Source organism: Artemia sp. Qi Xiang Cuo, chromosome 3 (genome assembly GCF_049724085.1).
Source record: "Artemia sp. Qi Xiang Cuo chromosome 3, ASM4972408v1, whole genome shotgun sequence".
Taxonomy (NCBI): Eukaryota; Metazoa; Arthropoda; class Branchiopoda; order Anostraca; family Artemiidae; genus Artemia; species Artemia sp. Qi Xiang Cuo.
In genome coordinates this window covers 83698059-83717417 of record NC_142796.1, presented here as the reverse complement: position 1 = coordinate 83717417, position 19359 = coordinate 83698059, and the positions used below count along the sequence as shown (strand labels likewise).

Sequence of the window (19359 nt, the reverse complement as noted above, 5' to 3'; positions counted from 1 at the left end):
TTAAACCTCAGCTTTTAAATATACCTTTTCTTGAAGATAATGATCAAATTATTTGGGTCAAAACCCAACCTAAGCGACTCCCTAGGCCACTCTCTGCCGTAGCAGTGTGCGTTTTCTATTATTCACCTGGTCAGCCAGCTGCAGCAAGAAAAGCTTTTTGGGAGAAGCTGCAGGAATCGACAGATTACGTCCAGAGAACTCACCCATATTTTGGAGTAGTAATGCTAGGAGATACTAACGAACTCGATAGCAAATCGCTGGCCAGGTCACTTAACCTTAAAACTCTAGTCGATTTCCCAACAACTAAGGGGAATACTTCTCTGGATGTAATCCTGACAAATCTTTTGGAATATAACCAGAATCGAACTAAACTAGCATTGCTTGGTAGAAGTTATTGTTATATGTTACAGTGGAACCCCTTGGAAAAAGTGAAAATTAAATATTCAGTAACCGAAGTTCTTCAAGGCCGATCACTGACCATGGTCTGCTGCAATTCGGTGACTGGATGACGGGAGAAAACTGGATCGTGGTCTCTTCAGCTAAAGAATTCCATAATAAGGTAAATTCAAAATTTCTCGAGTGCTTTCCCGAACGTAAGACTAAATTCTGTTCTAGTGATAAATCATATGCAAATTAAGAAATAAAGCAACAGATAAAACATAGATTGCACCTACTACGAAAAGGTCAAGTGAACCAAGCAAAACAGTTGTCAAACCAAATAAAATGGAAAATAAAAAAGGCACAAGCAAATTACTATGAAAATGAAGTTGACCATCTTTTAGAGTCCAAGCCGTCACAGTTCTTCAGTAAAGTGAAAAATTTGGCTGGACAAAATTCTCAACCAATTGACTTCATGAAGGAGCAGCCTCTAGAGAAAACTGCAAATGATTTAAATGCCCATTTTGCTTCAAATGTGCAGTCTTACCCCCCTCTTCGAACTGAGGACCCTCCAGTAAATTTAACTATTCCTTCAGATGATAATTTAATTGCTGATATTTCATCGGCAATTATAATCCGTAAACTCTCTTCGTTAAAAAGAACTTCCGTTGCCCCTTTTGACATTCCAGTTGCTCTCATTATAGCATTTGCTAAAGAATTATCATTTCCCCTTCAGATAATTTTCAATAATATAACAAAAACAGGATATTTTCCAAAGAAATGGAAGAAAGGGTTTATTACTCCCTTTCCAAAGAAAGGAGTAGTTACTGATATCTCTAGTGTCTAATCAATCACAATTATGTCAGTTGTCAGAGGAACATACAGAAGTCGTGTCGTCGCAAGGCTGAAAAAAGATTTTCTGAAAGGCACGGACTGAAAATAATTTAGTAAAATCCCTAAGTGTTAGAACATTCTCTAACTCGTTAATTTAACTTGTTTTATTTTAAAACACCTGGATGAACCTGGAAAATGGATAAATTTAATTGCAATTGATTTCAGAAAAGTATTTGACCTTGTTGATCACAAAATCCTTTTAGAAAAAATGGTGGGAAAAAATATACCCAGCTTTATTATTAAAATCATCAAGAGCTTCTTAACAAATAGAGAGCAATCTGTGAAGTATAAAGACCAATTTTCCACTTCTCTGCCAGTTTTTTGTGGAATTCCACAAGGAACTGTGATTGGGCCGCTGGGCTTCCTCCTCATGATAAATGAAATTGCTGCTGAGCTGGAGGACAGATGGAAATACGTTGACGACTTGTTCTTAACGGAAATCGTATCTAAGGATTCGAAGAGCAATTCTGCTGGTTTCATCGACCAAGTTACCTCAGAGGCGGCTGAACTAAACATGGTCGTGAATAAAGACAAATGCTCGGTCACGACATTTTCTTTTCTTCAGAATACTCAACCGTCTTTCGAACCTCCTATCGCTTCCGAGCTAATAAGCCATAAAATAACTTTACTTGGTGTGGTGATTTCTTCTGACCTCTCATGGCGGGAGAATACAAAGACAATTGTAAAAAAAGCTAACAGCGCAATCCAAATACTAAAAACACTGAAAAAATGTCGAGTTCCTAAGGACCAGCTGAAACTAATATTTCACACTTTTATCCGCCCCTTAGTTGAATATGCTTGTCCGGTTTGGCACTTTGCCCTTACCCAGGATGAAATTGATAAAATAGAACGAGTTCAGAAGAGATCACTGCAAATCATTTATGGCAGTTCCCCTCTACCTTACTCCTTTTACCTCAAGGAATTTAAACTTGAATCCCTTTCTTCCCGCCGAGGAAAATTATGCCAAAGATTTGGCTCCTCCCTCCTTCAACATCCCATATACCGATCATTCCTTCCCCCACCTTTTGTCCCTATAAGATCTTATCCCACCAGGGAAGTGGCTGAGAAACCTCCAAAACTGAACCTCGTCCAATATGATACCCTTTACGAGAGTGAAAGCATTGTTTCAAGTCTTGTGAAATATTACAAGTATCTTTTGTGTTTTTATGGTGTAATTTATTTTATCCTGCTGAAGTTTTATCAGACAATTTTCTTCTCAATCTCCAGTGTGTTTGTCCTTTAGTGTATTTATTCTGATAAAGTTTTATCACACAACTTTATTTTGCTAATTATGACTTAGTTTATTTATCCTGACGAAGTTTTATCACACAACTTTATTTTGCTAATTATGACTAAGAGACATCATATTTGGGCTTTGCCCACGACAGCTATGTCTTGTTTTTGAATTAAATGAACATTAATATATATATGAATATGAATAAATAGGATTTTCAATGGGGAGTAGGAGGGAAAAGAGTGAGTTAGGGGAAATTTAGGGGAATTAAGGCTTCCACATTCCCTAACACCTCAGACCAAATATAATTCAAAAGTAGATAGCACAGCTCCCAGTTATCCTTTTTGCAACGTTATTGTGCCTAAAAATGAACACAATTGGGGAAGAAAATTGAAGACTCAGACCAATGAAACTATTTTTCAATATTTCATATGGGCTAAATTTATTGAACCCCCCCCCCAAAAAAAACAAACAAAACAACAACATAACAATGTAAAGTCCCAAAGCTTTGCACCGCTTCCCTCTTCACTGCACTGCTAAAATGAGCAAGATTTTATGCCAAGAAGACCTTCGAAACTCTGCTAAAATATGGCCGATATAACTAAAATAAGCAAGACTTTCACTGTGAACAGCACGAAACGCTATAAGTTTATTTTGTCGACAACGCTCTCAGTGGGCCAGTGTGGAGTAGAAAAGCCTCTAAAACAAGAGTCTTTAGATTGCTTTCAACTTGTAAGTTTTCTGAACCAAATTAGGGTTAATTTTCAAGCCGCCATTGTGATTCGAGGGTCCAAAGCCTGGTTCCAGGCCGAATCTTATTTCCTATCTACTAAAAAATACATTAATATTTGCTGCTATAACCATCAGTTTCTACACAGGACACCCATAATTTTGAATGATTTTTTACTGTCTAAAATGACTAAAATTTATTTTAAGAGAGGTTTAAGGATGAGCATAATGAGAGCAACCTCTTTTACGAAGGCTGCCCACATGGCCATGGATCGTGGTATTAACCTTAGCAATAAGTATTCCGGCATGGAAGATTCCTAGTAAGACAATTAATAGATAATGCAGGAATCAAGGAGGCACACTTGTGCCTCTATAAAGAGGCGACCCACCACAATGTTAAGCGATTTCCGGTCCTAGCGGTCGCAGAGAGACAGCGATGATCGCATTTTGTAGCGCAAGCTCCAACTAAGAAACGTGCAAAATTTCACCCCCTCCGACTTTATCTTCATGGGTAAAAGTGGGCCAGAAGTTTCGACCCTCCGACCACAGCCCCCCTTTAACGTTGTCCGATTGGGCTAAAATTTAGAGGTTAAGCATTCCTAGGGCCCGGGAGCTTATCCTCGAAATTTCAGCTCAATCCGATCACTCCTTCCCTGTTTTTCAAAAAACAAATATAGCTACACAATGTTCATTTCTCTTTTTTTTTTTATCAGCCACGCCTATAAGTCACAGTTGGCAAAGGATCCGGATGAATGAGGACTCATTCGAAGCAAAATTCGACCTGTTAGGGCCTTTTGATATTTTCAGACCGAAAACAATTTCCCCCGAATTTACATTTACGAAAAACATCGTTTTCCTATAAGAGTCCATGTTAATTTTTCCCACCCAATCCCCCCTTTAATGTTGTCCGATCGGGCTGAAATTTATAGGATAAGCTTTCCTGGGGCCGGGGAGGTTTTCCTCGAAATCTCAGCTCAACCCGATCCTTCCTTCCCTATTTTCCAAAAACCAAATATCAAGTTTTGTGGGGATTTGCTTGCGTCAAAAACAGATACGGGAAACTAAAATAATATTTCTGTAAGTGTCTCTGTGGTACAATGGTCGCTTTTCCTGACTGTCAGGCGGAAGATCCGGGTTCGATTCCCCATCAGAGCAATCTTTTTATATATTGAATTTAAAGTTTAAAAAAGAAACTCAGTTTCTTTTTTAAATCTAATCTATTAAATCCTTCGGCTCAACATGCGTCTCCAGAAGAATATCACAGTCGGCCTTCAGGTTACAGGTAAGTCTCCACTGCTTTGATAACATGTCGTACAACCGCATGCTCGAAGAAAAGTTGAAAAAAGAAAATCTTACTGTGCATTTGATTTGATTATTCAGGAATTAAGTCTTAACACAAGTATCTTCAAGAGCAGGGGGTTTGGGGGACGGCAGCCCCCCAACTTTAACTCCCGACACGATCAGCTAACAGTTAGTCAAGCAATAATAAGTAATAAACTGTACAAACACGTGCAGAAATTATTTGAAAAAAACTACGCTTTCTAAAGAGTTAAAGAGGCTGAGTCACAAGTTCGAACCTTAAAACGTACAGGGAATAGGAGGTACAGTTGGGGGGCTGCCGCCCCCCAAACCCCCGCTTCCGTATATAAAAGGGGCTGTGCCCTCCTCAACGCCTCGCTGTTTACGCTATAGTTTTTATTGTTTAAAAAAAAGAGTTGTGAGAAAGTCAAACTTTAGCGTAAAGGGCGAGGCGTTGAGGAGGGCACAGCCCCTTTTATATACGGAAGCGGGGGTTTGGGGGCGACAGCCCCCCAACTGTACCTCCTAATCCCTGTACGTTTTAAGGTTCGAACTTGTGACTCAGCCTCTTTAACTCTTTAGAAAACGTAGTTTTTTTTTCAAATAATCTGATAAGAGACATACCCTAGACGGTCCTAAATCTTTACTGACCCAAGATAAAATCATTAGCACGGATTGGTTTGCTTAAATCCTCTCAATTCCTCCAACCCAAATAATTCAATGATTCTTAATTTAATAATTCAACAATTAACTAAAAATTCATTTTATTCAATGATTTAATAATTCAATAATAATTAATCATTCAATATTAAATTCAATTCAATAATTCCTCCTCCGATAATCCAAATTTCAACTCACCGTCCATTAGGAGCCAATGACCTGTTAATGTCCAAACACAAACGATTGACACCGATAGCGCAAACGCCAGTAGTTCAGCTGAGGTAAATCGTCCACAGAGGCCAAAGGATATTTTTCCTGTTCCAAAACAAGGTCGACATAGATACTGACACATGGGTAAAAGTAAAAATGCTAATGCCACGCTCGCGATTACTATAAAAAAAACAAGAGGTAAAAGTCACTAAATGTTTATTTTATCAAACCAAACCTGAGAATGTATCTCAAAGTTTAACTATTTTACATCACAGCTACATTACAGCTTTTTAGGTTAAATAGGGCTAAAACTTATCTTTAAAATACGCAACATGTAAAAATGGCTTGTGTAGCAGTGAAAGGGTACAAAAATTTAATACTAGTATCATCATTGTTAGTAGTAACCATATACACAGTATCAGAGTGTTTTCAGCGGTGATATACTCCATATACACCATATACAGTGCAGTTTCATTTTCAGTTTTAACTTTTAACAGGAGTGAATCAGTGTTTCCAAAGAAAGAATTCTACTTTATTCCACCTAGAATCCTAGGTGGAGCCTAAGCTATCAATATCTAAAATATAATATGCATAAAAATAACACGATTTTGTGTATTAGTTCCACTAGTTTTTTTTTCAGAATATTAATAATCCTCACCCCCTCCCCCAAAACCAAAGCTCATCCCAACATATTAAAAAAATTGTAAAAAACATGATTCGAGCACAATATTTGGGATTGGCTACAATGTCACAGCGACTTCTGTTTCGTACGCTTTCGCACATTTTAGCGAAGGCTGAGTTCAAAATGAGTTTATAGATTTCCTTTTCAACCTTCGTTTTCGCTTGTGAAAGTTTACTGACAAAGGTGTCAATAAACATTTTAATAAATATAAAGTGCTTTTTTCCTAGTGCCTATTTCAAATAAACGTTGTTTATTTGTTCAGATATGCCAGATAAAATTCAGAAAATCTAAGTATCAGAGTGAATAAACTCTCTATCAATGTCTTTTGAAAGATACTTTTGGTAACACTGATAAAACTTAAGTATCAGAGTGAACAAGTTCTTTATTAACATTCTTTATCGATATCATTTGTTGGATACGTCGGATAACATTGACAAAATCTATGTATTAGAATGAATAAATTCTTTATCAACATCTTTTGTCGGATAGGTCGGGATAAAATTGATGAAATCTAAGTATCAGAGTGAATAGATTCTTTATCAACATCCTTTCCCGGAAATACAGGTTAACATAATCAAGATGTAAGGATTAGTAAGTAATTTCTTTATTAACATTCTTTTTTAGGTTCATTGGACAAGAGTAATAAAATCGAAGTATCAGCTGGAATAAATTTCCCATCGACGCCATTTCTCTGATAAATTGGATAATACTACCCATACTCTAAGCATTCCAGTGATTAATTGTTATCATAGTTTTGTTAGTAAAATACATCGGATAAAATTAATAGAATACAAATATCAGATTGATTAACTTCTTTATCGACATTCCTTGTTGAATACCTCGGAAACAGTGACAAAATATAAGTATCAGTGTGATTAATTTCTTTATTAACATCTATTGACGGACATATAAGATAACATTGAGAAAATCTAAGTATTAAAATGAATAAATGCTGTATCTACATCTTTTGTCAGTTATGTCGGATAAAATTGACAAAATCTAAGTATCAGAGCGAATAAATTCTTTATCAACATCGTATGCCGTATACATTGGTTATCCGGATAAAATTGACAAAATCTAAGTATCAGATTGAATAAATTCTTTATCAGCATCTTTTGTCAGATATGTCGGATAAAATTGTCAAAAATCTAAGTATCAGAGTGAATAAATACTTTATCAACTTCTTTTGTTGGATACATTGGATAACATTCACAAAATCTAAGTATCAGAGTGAATAAATCCATAATCATCATCATTTGTCAGATACGCTTGATAAATTGAGAAAATCCAAGTTTAAGAGTGAATAAATTCGTTATCAATGTCTTTTGACAGTTTTGTTTAATAACATTGACAAAATCTAAGTATCAGAGTGAATAAATTTTGTATTAACATTTTCTATCGACATCATTTGTCGGATTTGTCGGATAACACTGACAAAATCTATGTATTAGAATGAATAAATTCTTTATCAACATCCTTTGTCGGATATGTCGGATAAATTCGACAAAATCTTAGTATTAGAGTGAAAAAATTTTCTAGTAACATCCTTTGCTGGATACGTTGGATAATTTTATCAAAATGTAAGTATCAAAGTGACTAAATTCTATAACGATATCTTGTGTCGGATACATAGGAAAACATTGACAAAATCTAAGCGTCAGAGTGAATAAATTCTTTATCAACATCATTTTCTGGATACGTCGGATAACATTATCAAAATATAAGTATCAGAGTGATTAAATTGTATATCAACATCCTTTTCTCGGATAAATAGGATAACATTGACAAACTCTAAGTGTCAGAGTGAATAAATTCATTATCAACATCCTTTTCTGGATACGTCGGATAACATTATCAAAATCTAAGTATCAGAGTGATTAAATTCTATATCAACATCCTTTTCTCGGATATATATGGTAAAATTGACAAAATATAAACGTCAGAGTGAATACATTTTTTTTAACAACATCTTTTGTCAGATACATCGGATAAAATTGACAAAATATAAGAGAGACATGCAAAAAGTTAAGTTAATTTAGGTTCACTTAGACTGGTGCGCCACTCTAAGTGAACCTAAATTAGCCTAAATTTTTGCATGTCTCTTTTAGATTTGGTCAATATTATCCGATGTATCTGACAAAAGATGTTGATAAAAGAAATTTATTCATTCTGACACTTCGATTTTGTCAATTTTATCCTATGTATCCCAGAAAAGGATGTTGATATAGAATTTAATCACTCTGATACTTAGATTTTGACAATAATATCCGACATATACAGAAAAGGATGTTGATAATGAATTTATTCACTCTGACACTTAGATTTTATCAATGTTATCCTATGTATCCGACAAAGGATATTGATATAGAATTTAATCACTCCGATACTTAGATTTTGATAATGTTATAATCAAAGTGAATAAATTCTTTATCATCGTCTTTTGTCAAAAGACTAAATTTTGTCAATTTTATCCTATGTATCCGAGAAAAGGATGTTGATATAGAATTTAATCACTTTGATACTTATATTTTCATAATGTTATCCGAAGTATTCAGAAAAGGATGTTGATAATGAATTTATTCACTCTGACACTTAGATTTTGTCAATTTTATCCGACGTATCCGACAAAGGATGTTGATAAAGAATTTATTCATTCTAATACATATATTTTGTCAATGTTATCCGACGTATCCGACAAATGATGTCGAAAAAAAAAAATGTTGATAAAGAATTTATTCACTCTGATACTTAGATTTTTTCAATGTTATTAAACGTATCTGTCAAAATACATTAATAACGAATTTATTCACTCTGATACTTGGATTTTTTCAATTTTATCAAGCGTATTTTACAAATGACGATGATAATGATTTATTCACTCTAATACTTAGATTTTGTGAATGTTATCTGATGTATGTAACAATAGAAGTTGATGAAGAATTTATTCACTCTGATAATTCGATTTTGACAATGTTATCAAACATATGTGACAAAAGATGCTGATAAAGAATTTATTCAATCTGATACTTAGATTTTGTCAATTTTATCCGACATATCTGAAATAAGATTTTGTTAAAGCATTTATTCATTCTGATACTTAGATTTTCTCAATGTTATCCTATGTGTCCGTCAATAGATGTTGATAAAGAATTTAATCACTCTGATACACTTCGATACTTAGATTTTGACATTGTTATCCAACGTTTTGAGGTTTTGAAGTAAGGTTTTGATAATATTAACTGACATTTCCGGCAAACGATGTTGATAAAGAATCTACTCACTCTGATACTTATATTTTATCAATTTCATCCCGACCTATCCGACAAAAGATGTTGATAAAGAATTTATTCATTCTAATACACAGATTTTGTCAATGTTATCCGACATATCCGACAAATGATATCGATAAAGAATGTTAATAAAGAACTTGTTCACTCTGATACTTAAATTTTTTTAGTGTTACCAACAGTTTATGTCAAAACACATTGAAAAAGAGTGTATTCACTCTGATACTTAGATTTTCTCAATTTTATCAGGCATATCTGACGAAGGATGATGATAAAGAATTTATTCACTCTGATACTTAGATTTCGTAAATATTATCTGATGTATCTAATAAAAAAACCTGATAAAGAACCTATTAATTAAGATAATTAGTTTTGATGAATGTTATCAAACTTGACTTTCAAAATAAACTTCCAAAAAATTCGTTCACTCCGTCACTTAGGATATTTCAATTTTATTTGACATATCCGACAAAGGATGATAATAAAGAATTTATTCATTCCAATACATAGATTTCGTCAATGTTATCCGACATATCCGACAAATGATATCGATAAAAAATGTCAATAAAATTTTTTTTCACTCTGATACTTAGATTCTGTCAATGTTATTAGACGTATCTGTCAAAATACATTGATAACGAATTTATTCACTCTGATACCTGGATTTTCTAAATTTATTAAGCGTATCTGACAAGTGATGATGATAGTGGATTTATTCGCTCTGATACTTAGATTTTGTGAACGTTATCTGATGTACCCAACAAAATAAGTTGATAAAGAATTTATTCGCTCTGATACTTAGATTTTGTCAATTTTATGTGACATATCTGAAATAAGATTTAGTTTCAGCATTCATTTATTCGAATGCATAGATTTTCTCAATGTTATCCTATGTGTCCGTCAATAGATGTTGATAAAGAATTTAATCACTCTGATACTTAGATTTTGTCACTTTTATCCAACGTTTTGAGGTTTTAAGGTTAGGTTTTGATAATATTAACTGACATTTCCGGCAAAGGATGATGATAAAGAATCTATTCACTCTGATACTTAGATTTTATCAATTTTATCCCGACCTATCCGACAAATGATGTTGATAACGAATTTATTCATTCTAATACAAAGATTTTGTCAATGTTTTCCGACGTATCCGACAAATGATATGGATAAAGAATTTAATTAAGAATTTGTTCAGACTTATACTTAAATTTTTCGATTTCGATAAACTGTAACTGTCAAATGACAGTTAAGAATAATTTGTTCAATTCAATGCTTTGATCTTCTGAAATTTATAAGGCTTTTCTGACAAAGGACAATGATATTGAATTTTTTCGATTTGATACTTAGAGTTCATGAATGTTATCTGATGTATCCGACAAAGGAAGTTGATAAAGAATTTATTCACTATGATACTTAGATTTGATCAGTGTTATCAAACGTATCTGTCAAAAGAAATTTCCAAAGAATTTGTTCACTCGGTTACTTAAGATATCTCAATTTTATCCGACATATCTGACAAAGGATGATAATAAAGAATTATTTCTTCTAATAAATAGATTTCGTCAAGATTATCCGACATATCCGACAAATGATATCGATAAGGAATGTTAATAAAGAGTTTGTTCACTTTGATACTTAAGTTTTGTCAGTGCTATAAAACGTATCTGTCAAAAGACATTGATTGATCGACCGAGTCCGTTGATTTTGAAATGAAGTTATCAAGTATTTTGGGCAATAGGTTGCATAGGTTGCATCAAGACTAGGCTGGGTAATTGTAGACAGAGAAAAGCCAAGACAGATAGACCAAGTAATTGAGAGGCAAATGTTTAAATGTTTAAATTCTTGATCAGCATGCCTAAGACTCTAGGCAGGCATGCCTTTCCAAAAACTAACCTGACAAGTATGTGTCCAATAAGAGAGTCATTTATAATCCTGTCATTTACCCGTGCCCCAGCCATTTAAACATTTGCCTCTCAATTACTTGGACTATCTGTCTTGGCTTTTCTCTGTCTACAATTACCCAGCCCAGTCTTGATGCAACCTATGCAACCTATTGCCCAAAATACTTGATAATTTCAATTCAAAATCAACGGATTATATATATATATATATATATATATATATATATATATATATATATAAATATATATATATATATATATATATATATATATATATATATATATATATATATATATATATATATATATATATATATATATATATATATATATATATATATATATATATATATATATATATATATATATATATATATATATATATATATATATATATATATATATATATATAATGCAATTAGAAAAAAAGCACTTTAAACCAAAAAAAATGCACGTAATCAAGATTTGTTTTATTTATTTATAACAAAAACAAAAATAACAACATTCATTTGAAATATACACTAGGGAATAAGTACTTTATATTTAATAAAACGTTTATTAACACCTTTGTCAGTAAACGTTCACAAGCGAAGACGAAGGTTGAAAAGAAAATCTATAAACTCATTTTGAACTCAGCCTTCGGTAAAATGTGCGAAAGCGTATGAAACAGAAGTCGCTGTGACATTGTAACCAATCCCAAAGATTGTGCTCAAATCATGTTTTTTTTTACAATATCTTTAATGTGTTAGGGTGAGCTTTGGTTTTGGGGGAGGGGGTGAGGATTATTAATATTCTGAAAAAAAAACCTGGTGGAACTAATACACAAAATCGTATTATTTTTACGCATATTATATTTTAAATATTGATAGCTTATGCTCCACCTAGGACTAGTAAAATTCTTTCTTTTGAGACACTGATTCACTCCTGTTAAAAGTTAAAACTGAAAATGAAACTGCACTGTATATGGTGTATATGGAGTATATCACCCCTGAAAACACCCCTGATACTGTGTATATGGTTACTACTTATATGCCCCCAGGGCATAACTTACTTCCCTTGCCATGAGGGCTAGGGGGGTTGTCAGTGTCTAAGTCCTAATTTCCAGAACTTTCTACTACGTTGAACAAAATGGCTATCTGAAAATTTGGATTGGATGTGTTTAGAGGAATTGTGGGCGTGAGAGGGGGGTTAGTTACTCTCCAATCACTTTCGACTATTAAAAATTGAGAGGGCATTAGCCCTCTCAACTTCCAATGGAATGAGCACCTTTTGATGTTTTGCAACAACTCTATCAATAAAAAACCTTATATGCCCCCAGGGCATAACTTAAAACCTTTGCCCTGGGGGTTCTGGGGGGTTTTTCATCCTTAAACACATAATTTCCAGAACTTTCAACTACGTTGAACAAAAAGGGTATCTCTAAACTTTGATTGAATGTTTTTGGTTATGTCGTGGGCGTGAGAGGGGGGTAAATTACTCTCCACTCACTTTCGACTATTAAAAAGTGCAATTTGAATTTTCAATCAAATGAGCCCGTTTTAAAATTTCTACAACAACTTTCTATATAAACCTTATATGCCCCAGGGAATAACTTACACACCTTGCACTGAGGGCTTTGACGGGGTTATCATCCTAAAAGACCTAATTTCCAGAACTTTCAACTACGTTGAACAAAATGGATATCTTAAAATTTTGATTGGATCTGTTTTGGGAAAATGGTGGGCGTGAGAGGGACGTTAGTCGCTCTCCAATCACTTTCAACTATTAAAAAAGGCACTAGCCATTTCAATTTCCAATTGAATGAGCCCTTTTGAAGTTTTTACGACAACACTTTCAATAAAAACCTTATATGCCCCCAGGGCATAACTTACAACCCTTGCCCTGTGGGTTGTGAAGAGGAGGGGTTATCATCCTTAAAGACCTAATTTCCAAAACTTTCAACTACGTTGAATAAAATTGCTATCTAAAAATTTTGACTTGATGTGTTTGAGGAAAATGTAGGCATGAGATGGGGGTTAGATGCCTTCAAATTGCTTTGGATTATTAAAAAGTGCACTAGACCTTTGAATTTCAAATCGAATGAGCCAGTTTTAATGTTTCTACGACAAAGATTTCAATAAAAACATCATATGCCCCAAAGGCATAACTTATAACCCTTGCCATGAAGACTGTGGGGGGGGGGTAGTGTCCTGCTCAAAGGTATAATTTCCTGAACTTTAAACTGCGTGGAACAAAATGGCTATCTCAAAATTTTGATTGGATGTGTTTGAGGAAATGGCGGCCGTGGAAGGGGTGTTAGTTGCCTTTTAATCACTATTGACTATTAAAAAGGGCACTAGTCATTTCAATTTCCAATCGAATGAGCCCTTTTTGAAGTTTCTACGACAACGCTTTCTCTAAAAACCTTATTTGCCCCCAGGGCATAACTTACAACCCTTACTCTGAGGGCTGTGGGGGGGGGGGGTCATCCTCAAAGACCTAATATCCAGAACTTAAAATTACGTTGAACAAAATGGCTTTTCCATCCTCAAAACATAATTTCTATTTGGAAATCAACTAGGCTGAACAAAATGGCTCTCTCAAAATGTTGATTGGATGTGTTTCGGTAAATGGTGGGCGTGGAATGGGTGTTAGTTGTCTTTCAATCACTTTTGACTATTAAAAAAGGCACTATCAACTCTAATTTTCAATCGAATGAGCCCTTTTCGAAGTCACTCCAATTTCCAATTGAAAGAGCCCTTTTCGAAGTTTCTACGACAAGTTCTTCGATACGAAGTGCCCTGCTCTAAAGGCAAAAATAATAAATAATACATTGTGTCAACATTGTTATTATATGCCCCCCGGGCATAACTTAAAACTCTTGCCCTGAGGGTTGTGGGGGAGTCTCCTCCACAAAACATATTTTCTATCTGGACCTCAACTACGGTGAACAAAATGGCTATCTCAAAATTTTGATTGGATGTGTTTGGGGGAATGATGGGCGGGGGGGGGGGCCTAGTTGCCCTCCAGTCACTTTTGACTATTAAAAAGGGCACTATCCACTCCAATTTCTAATCGCATGAGCCCTTTTCGAAGTTTCTAAGACAACTTCTTCGATACGAAATGCCCTGGTATGGAAAAAAAAAAATAATACATTGTGCCAACAGCGTTCTTTACTTAGGCAGAGCGATTGCGCTGCCTATAATTGTATTAAAATGATGTAATTTTTGCTATGGGGTTTTAAGTAGCGCAATTTAATAATTTTTGTTGTTAAAATACTCGCAAAAAAAACTTTGAAGCTTGAAAATAAATCGAAACGAGATAAAAAGATGTTTCACCTGTCACTACTACTACTGCAAAGCCCTATCAGACCCTACAAGTATATAATTGGATTACTATAACTGTTTATATCGTTATAATGGTTTATTGAATATACTACTACTACTATTAACTACTCACCGCAACACCAAGCCGCCTGAGGCCAACACAGCTACACACGCTCCTCCTCCATCTCAATCTATTCAAAGCCTCCCTTGTTACACCCTCCCAGGAAGTTCCCATTTCCTTTAAATCTTTCTTTATGATATCCTACCACCCCAGACGGGAACAACCTGCTTTCTGTTTAGCTTTAAATGGTTGGCTGAAACGGACAATCTTCGGCAATCTGTTATCCTTCATCCACACAACGTACCCTAGCCACCTCAACCTTTCTCTCATTATAGCTGTAGAAAGCAGAATTGAACCACAATTTTTGTACAGCCTACTGTTCGAGATACGGCCAGTCAGTCGGGCGCCCAAAACAATCCATAAGCAATTTCTCTGGAAAACATCTAGCAAATCTTCATCCGCTTTTCGGAGTGCCCATGCTTCAGAGCCATATTTGACCACTGTCATCACTGCAGCTTCTAATATTCTAATCTTGGTTTGCAGACTTATCTTCCTATTCTTCCAAACTTATTTTAACTGTGAAAAAACACCCTGACCCTTGGCTATCCTACTTTTAACATCTTCACTGCTCCCACCATCTTTACTAATAATACTACCAAGGTAAGTGAAGCTGCCAACATGATCAATCTTTTCGTTACCCAACGTCACCTTTTCATCTTCCCTTATTCTTAGTCTTAGCGACTTGGTCTTCTTAACATACATTTTAAAACCTATTCTAGCACCCTGAATCCGCAAAACCTCTAAAAACTCATTCATTTTGCCCACATTTTGCCACTCATTCATTTAAGCATCTAGGATGCTTAAATCATCAGCATAATCTAAGTCCAGGAGAGTTTTTCCTCCCCATTTGAGTCCGTGGTCTCCCATTGCCGTTCCTGTCCTCCTTAAGACAAAGTCCATCAAAATAATCCATATAAAGGGGGATAGAACACAACCCTGCTTAACTCCTGATTTAATACAAAATCAACTGCTAACCTCATTTCCTACCTTTAACCGCAACAGTGTTATTCTCGTACATAGCACTAATCACTTCAATGTATTTGTTTGGTATACCATACAAGGATAAAACCTTTGCTAAAGCTTCTCTATAAACAGAATCAAACGCTTGCTCATAATCTATAAAACTGAGGACCAAAGGTGTTTGAAAACTCAGGCACTTCTCAATTATTAACCTAAGAGTGAAAATTTGGTCGACACATCCTCTACCTTTTCTAAAACTTTGTCTACAGCATCTCTCAGTCTAAAAAGTATCATATTTGTAAGTAATTTGCTACCTACAGAGACCTGAATAATGCCTCGATAATTACCACACTCACTCTTATCGTCTTTCTTATTAACTGGCTTAATTAAGGTTTTCCTGAAATCGTTAGGTACTTCCCTTTTTTCAAAAATCATATTCATAATCTTTAGTAGCTTATTTCTAACCTCAGAGCCACCAAATTTAAGAAACTCATTTACCACCCTATCAGCACCTGGAGCCTTATTAATTTTTAATCCTTTCAGAACTGTCGCTGATTCTTCACCACAAAACAAATCTTCCTTCACATCCAAGGTACCACAAACTTTTTCATTTTCCTCTATATCTTTTAATGCAACTCTATCTCGGTTTAGCAAATTCTCACAATGTTCTACCCATCTCTCTTTAACTCTTTCCTTAACACTAATTGTGACCCCGTTCCTATCTTTAACTGAGACAAGTCCAGATTGACTACTACCTCTCAATTCATTAGCATGCCAGTACAATATTTTACTATTATGCCGTCTAGCTGCATCTTCCAAACCCTTAGAAATCTTATTCATGGTTTACCCTTTACACATCCTCCGTTGATACGTTAATTCTGTCTCCTGTGCATTTATAGTTCTCTTACTTCCGTGAGATACACCATTCCCGCAACTCTTGCACAAGCCCCTTCATTTCTCTATTAAACATAAAGTTTTTATTATATTCACTAATATTCCTAGCTGCAGTCTTAACTTTCTTCCCTAAGACACCATAAGCAACTTCACAAATTGTTTTTCTAAAATTATTCCAACCATCTTCCATAATGTCAAATTTTAAACTCTTAAGTTTAGCATTCAACTGTTCCTGGAAAGTTTCTCTCAAATTCTCATCCTGGAGTCTACCAACATCACAACTTCCCGGGAGGTAGTTACCCCTCCGAAATTTCAGCTTTAAATCAACCCTAGACAATACTAGATGGTGATCTTTACTTTTAACATCAATAACTGCACTCCTATATACCATAGTATCTAGTATTGATCCTGCCAGACTTCGGTTTACTATAACATAATCAGTAAGGTTTTGCTGTCTTACCATCACGTGAATACCATGTCAACATATGGGCCATTTTATGACCAAAGACCGTATTGGTTATGAATATATTGTTATACCTACAAAATTGCAAAAGTATGTAGCCATTACTGTTTTCTTTTCCTACACCAAATTTACCTAGGCAAGGATACCATCTATCCCTATTTCTACAGACCTGGGCGTTAAAATCTTCCAGTAATAACACTTTATTTCTACCTGGGACCCTTTCTACGTATTTGCTCCTGTAGCTGTAAGTAAAATTCATCTGAGTCACTAGTATCTCCGTCAGTCAGTTCAACGGTAACTGATACCCTGAACTTTTTAGTCATAAAATGAGCAATTAGTAATCTATTATTAATACCTTCCCAGCCTAAACAAGACTTAGCAGCTTCCTTATTCATCAAGAGCCCTACTCCCTGTCTATGTACCCCATCCTTCTTGATTGAGGAAACAAATTCTATATCACCTAATTTTATGATTCCTACCCCTGGAATATGAGTTTCAGGTATTCCTAAGAAGTCTAGTTCGAATCGTTGAAATTCGTCAGTCAAAATGCCGATACGCTAGTCATTTTTAAAGTCGTAACGTTCCAAGTTCCAATTTTCATGTTCTTTAAATCATTGAAATTATTTTGGCCTCAGGAAAAGCAATGACCCCGTATACCAGTGCAGGACGGGGATCAACATATCTTCTCTGGTCTACACCGGAGCGCTTAAGCTGGCTTAGAAGCGGATAGCCAGAAGTCCCTGGGGCCTCCAGTATGAATGGAGGCTTTGTGCAATCCTGGGCCCATCTTTGTCACAACATGGTTTTCAGCACCTGGCGATGCTCTTCTATCAACAAGAGTCGAAATCCTGCACGGACAGTCCCAAGCCTATTACCTCCGACTCATTATATATTCATGGTTATAAATAGTATGCTACTACGGGGAGGCAACCTAGAGTCAATAAATTCGCTAGGATGAGGTTTTTCATCCCGAAAACGCCCGTCAAAAGAGACCATATCCAGAAGAATTATCCATTAATCACAATCCCGTGCGAATGCTGTGTCGTACACTAGACTATAATTTCCTCGATGGGCGCCACTCCTCAAATGGGAATAGAGTTGACCACTAGGTCCCCAGTCTTGCAGGTACCCTGAAAAAGTCGAGGTAGCCCTTTGCAGAGGCTGTTGTCCATAGATCTGGATCTTATGCCCTGCCGCAGTTGTCCTCCTAAGAAGGATCCTCCCACGATGATGTTCTGCGTCACCATGCAATTTAACCCATTGCAGGGAGAAGGTTTGTACATCATTGGACGCATGGACACGCCGGTGGGCCCTGTTGAATGTACAGTTAAGGGGCCCTCTTATTCCTCCATCTGTATTTATGGCCCCGGGCGAGTGTGCCCCAATTTCTATTAAGGATCCCCAGGGACAAGGTCCTCCTTGGTCCCTTTCTCCTATGGATGTACCCTACATATTTGTAGGGCGTTCCCCCATCGCAACCTGGGGACACGCTGAACCTGGCGAAAAAAAAATATTACAAAAAGAGATAATTTCCTTCTGACAAAAATACAAAATTCCACATTCCTGCAGATAAGAGCTTGAAATCTCCATAGTAGGGCCCTCTGATATGCTGAATCTGATGGTGTAATTTTTATTAAGATTATATGACTTTTAGGAGGTGCCTCCCTCTCTTCTCAAAAATAAGGCAAATTTTCTCGGGTTCATAACTTTTGTTGGTAAGACTATGTAAGACTAAATAGGTAAGACTAAAATTGATGAAACTTATATATTTGTAATCAGCATAAAATCCGATTATTTTGATGTATCTATTGGTATCAAAATTCCGTTTTTTAGAGTTTCGGTTACTATTGATCCAAGTCGCTCCTTACTTACAGTTTGTTACCACGAACTGTTTGATATAAATGCTGATGCAGTTGCCCACGGCTATGTTCATGAAAGTATTGTTATGAACTTGTGTTTGCAATCATTGCTTCCTAATTAATTTGATAGAAATTTGCCGAGTCAAAATTTTTCGCACAGACAAAGAAGGCAGTAGTTGGAGAAACTATTGGACAAACAGAAATTTGCCTTGCTACAGAAGATACAGAGCCCTGGAAACAAACGAAATAAAATAATGTTGGAAAATAAGCAGACAAAAAGAAATAAATACTCCTAAAACAGAGACAATCTCGATCGAAATCTTCCATAAATGTAGGATATCTCAATGCCACTTAAACTAGTTTGCTCAATGCATCACAAGTTTCAGCCTCTATCTACGAAAATATAAGTTTTTATTTTTTTGTCGCGAATTTGTGCATATTTTTTTCTCGTGAGCGATGAGGTGCAACCCTTCATTTATTTAT

The 19359-nt window shown here is 35.4% G+C and overlaps 1 protein-coding gene across 2 annotated transcripts in view; it reads right to left on the bottom strand.

Annotated features, from left to right (window-relative positions):
• SppL (signal peptide peptidase-like protein) overlaps positions 1–19359 on the bottom strand; it is a 165160-nt gene that overhangs the window by 24139 nt on the left and 121662 nt on the right. For both annotated transcript variants that reach the window (XM_089086667.1, XM_089086668.1), the window contains exon 6: positions 5393–5584. In XM_089086667.1, coding sequence (XP_088942793.1) covers positions 5393–5584 — 192 coding nt within the window. The remainder of the gene's footprint in view (positions 1–5392; positions 5585–19359) is intronic.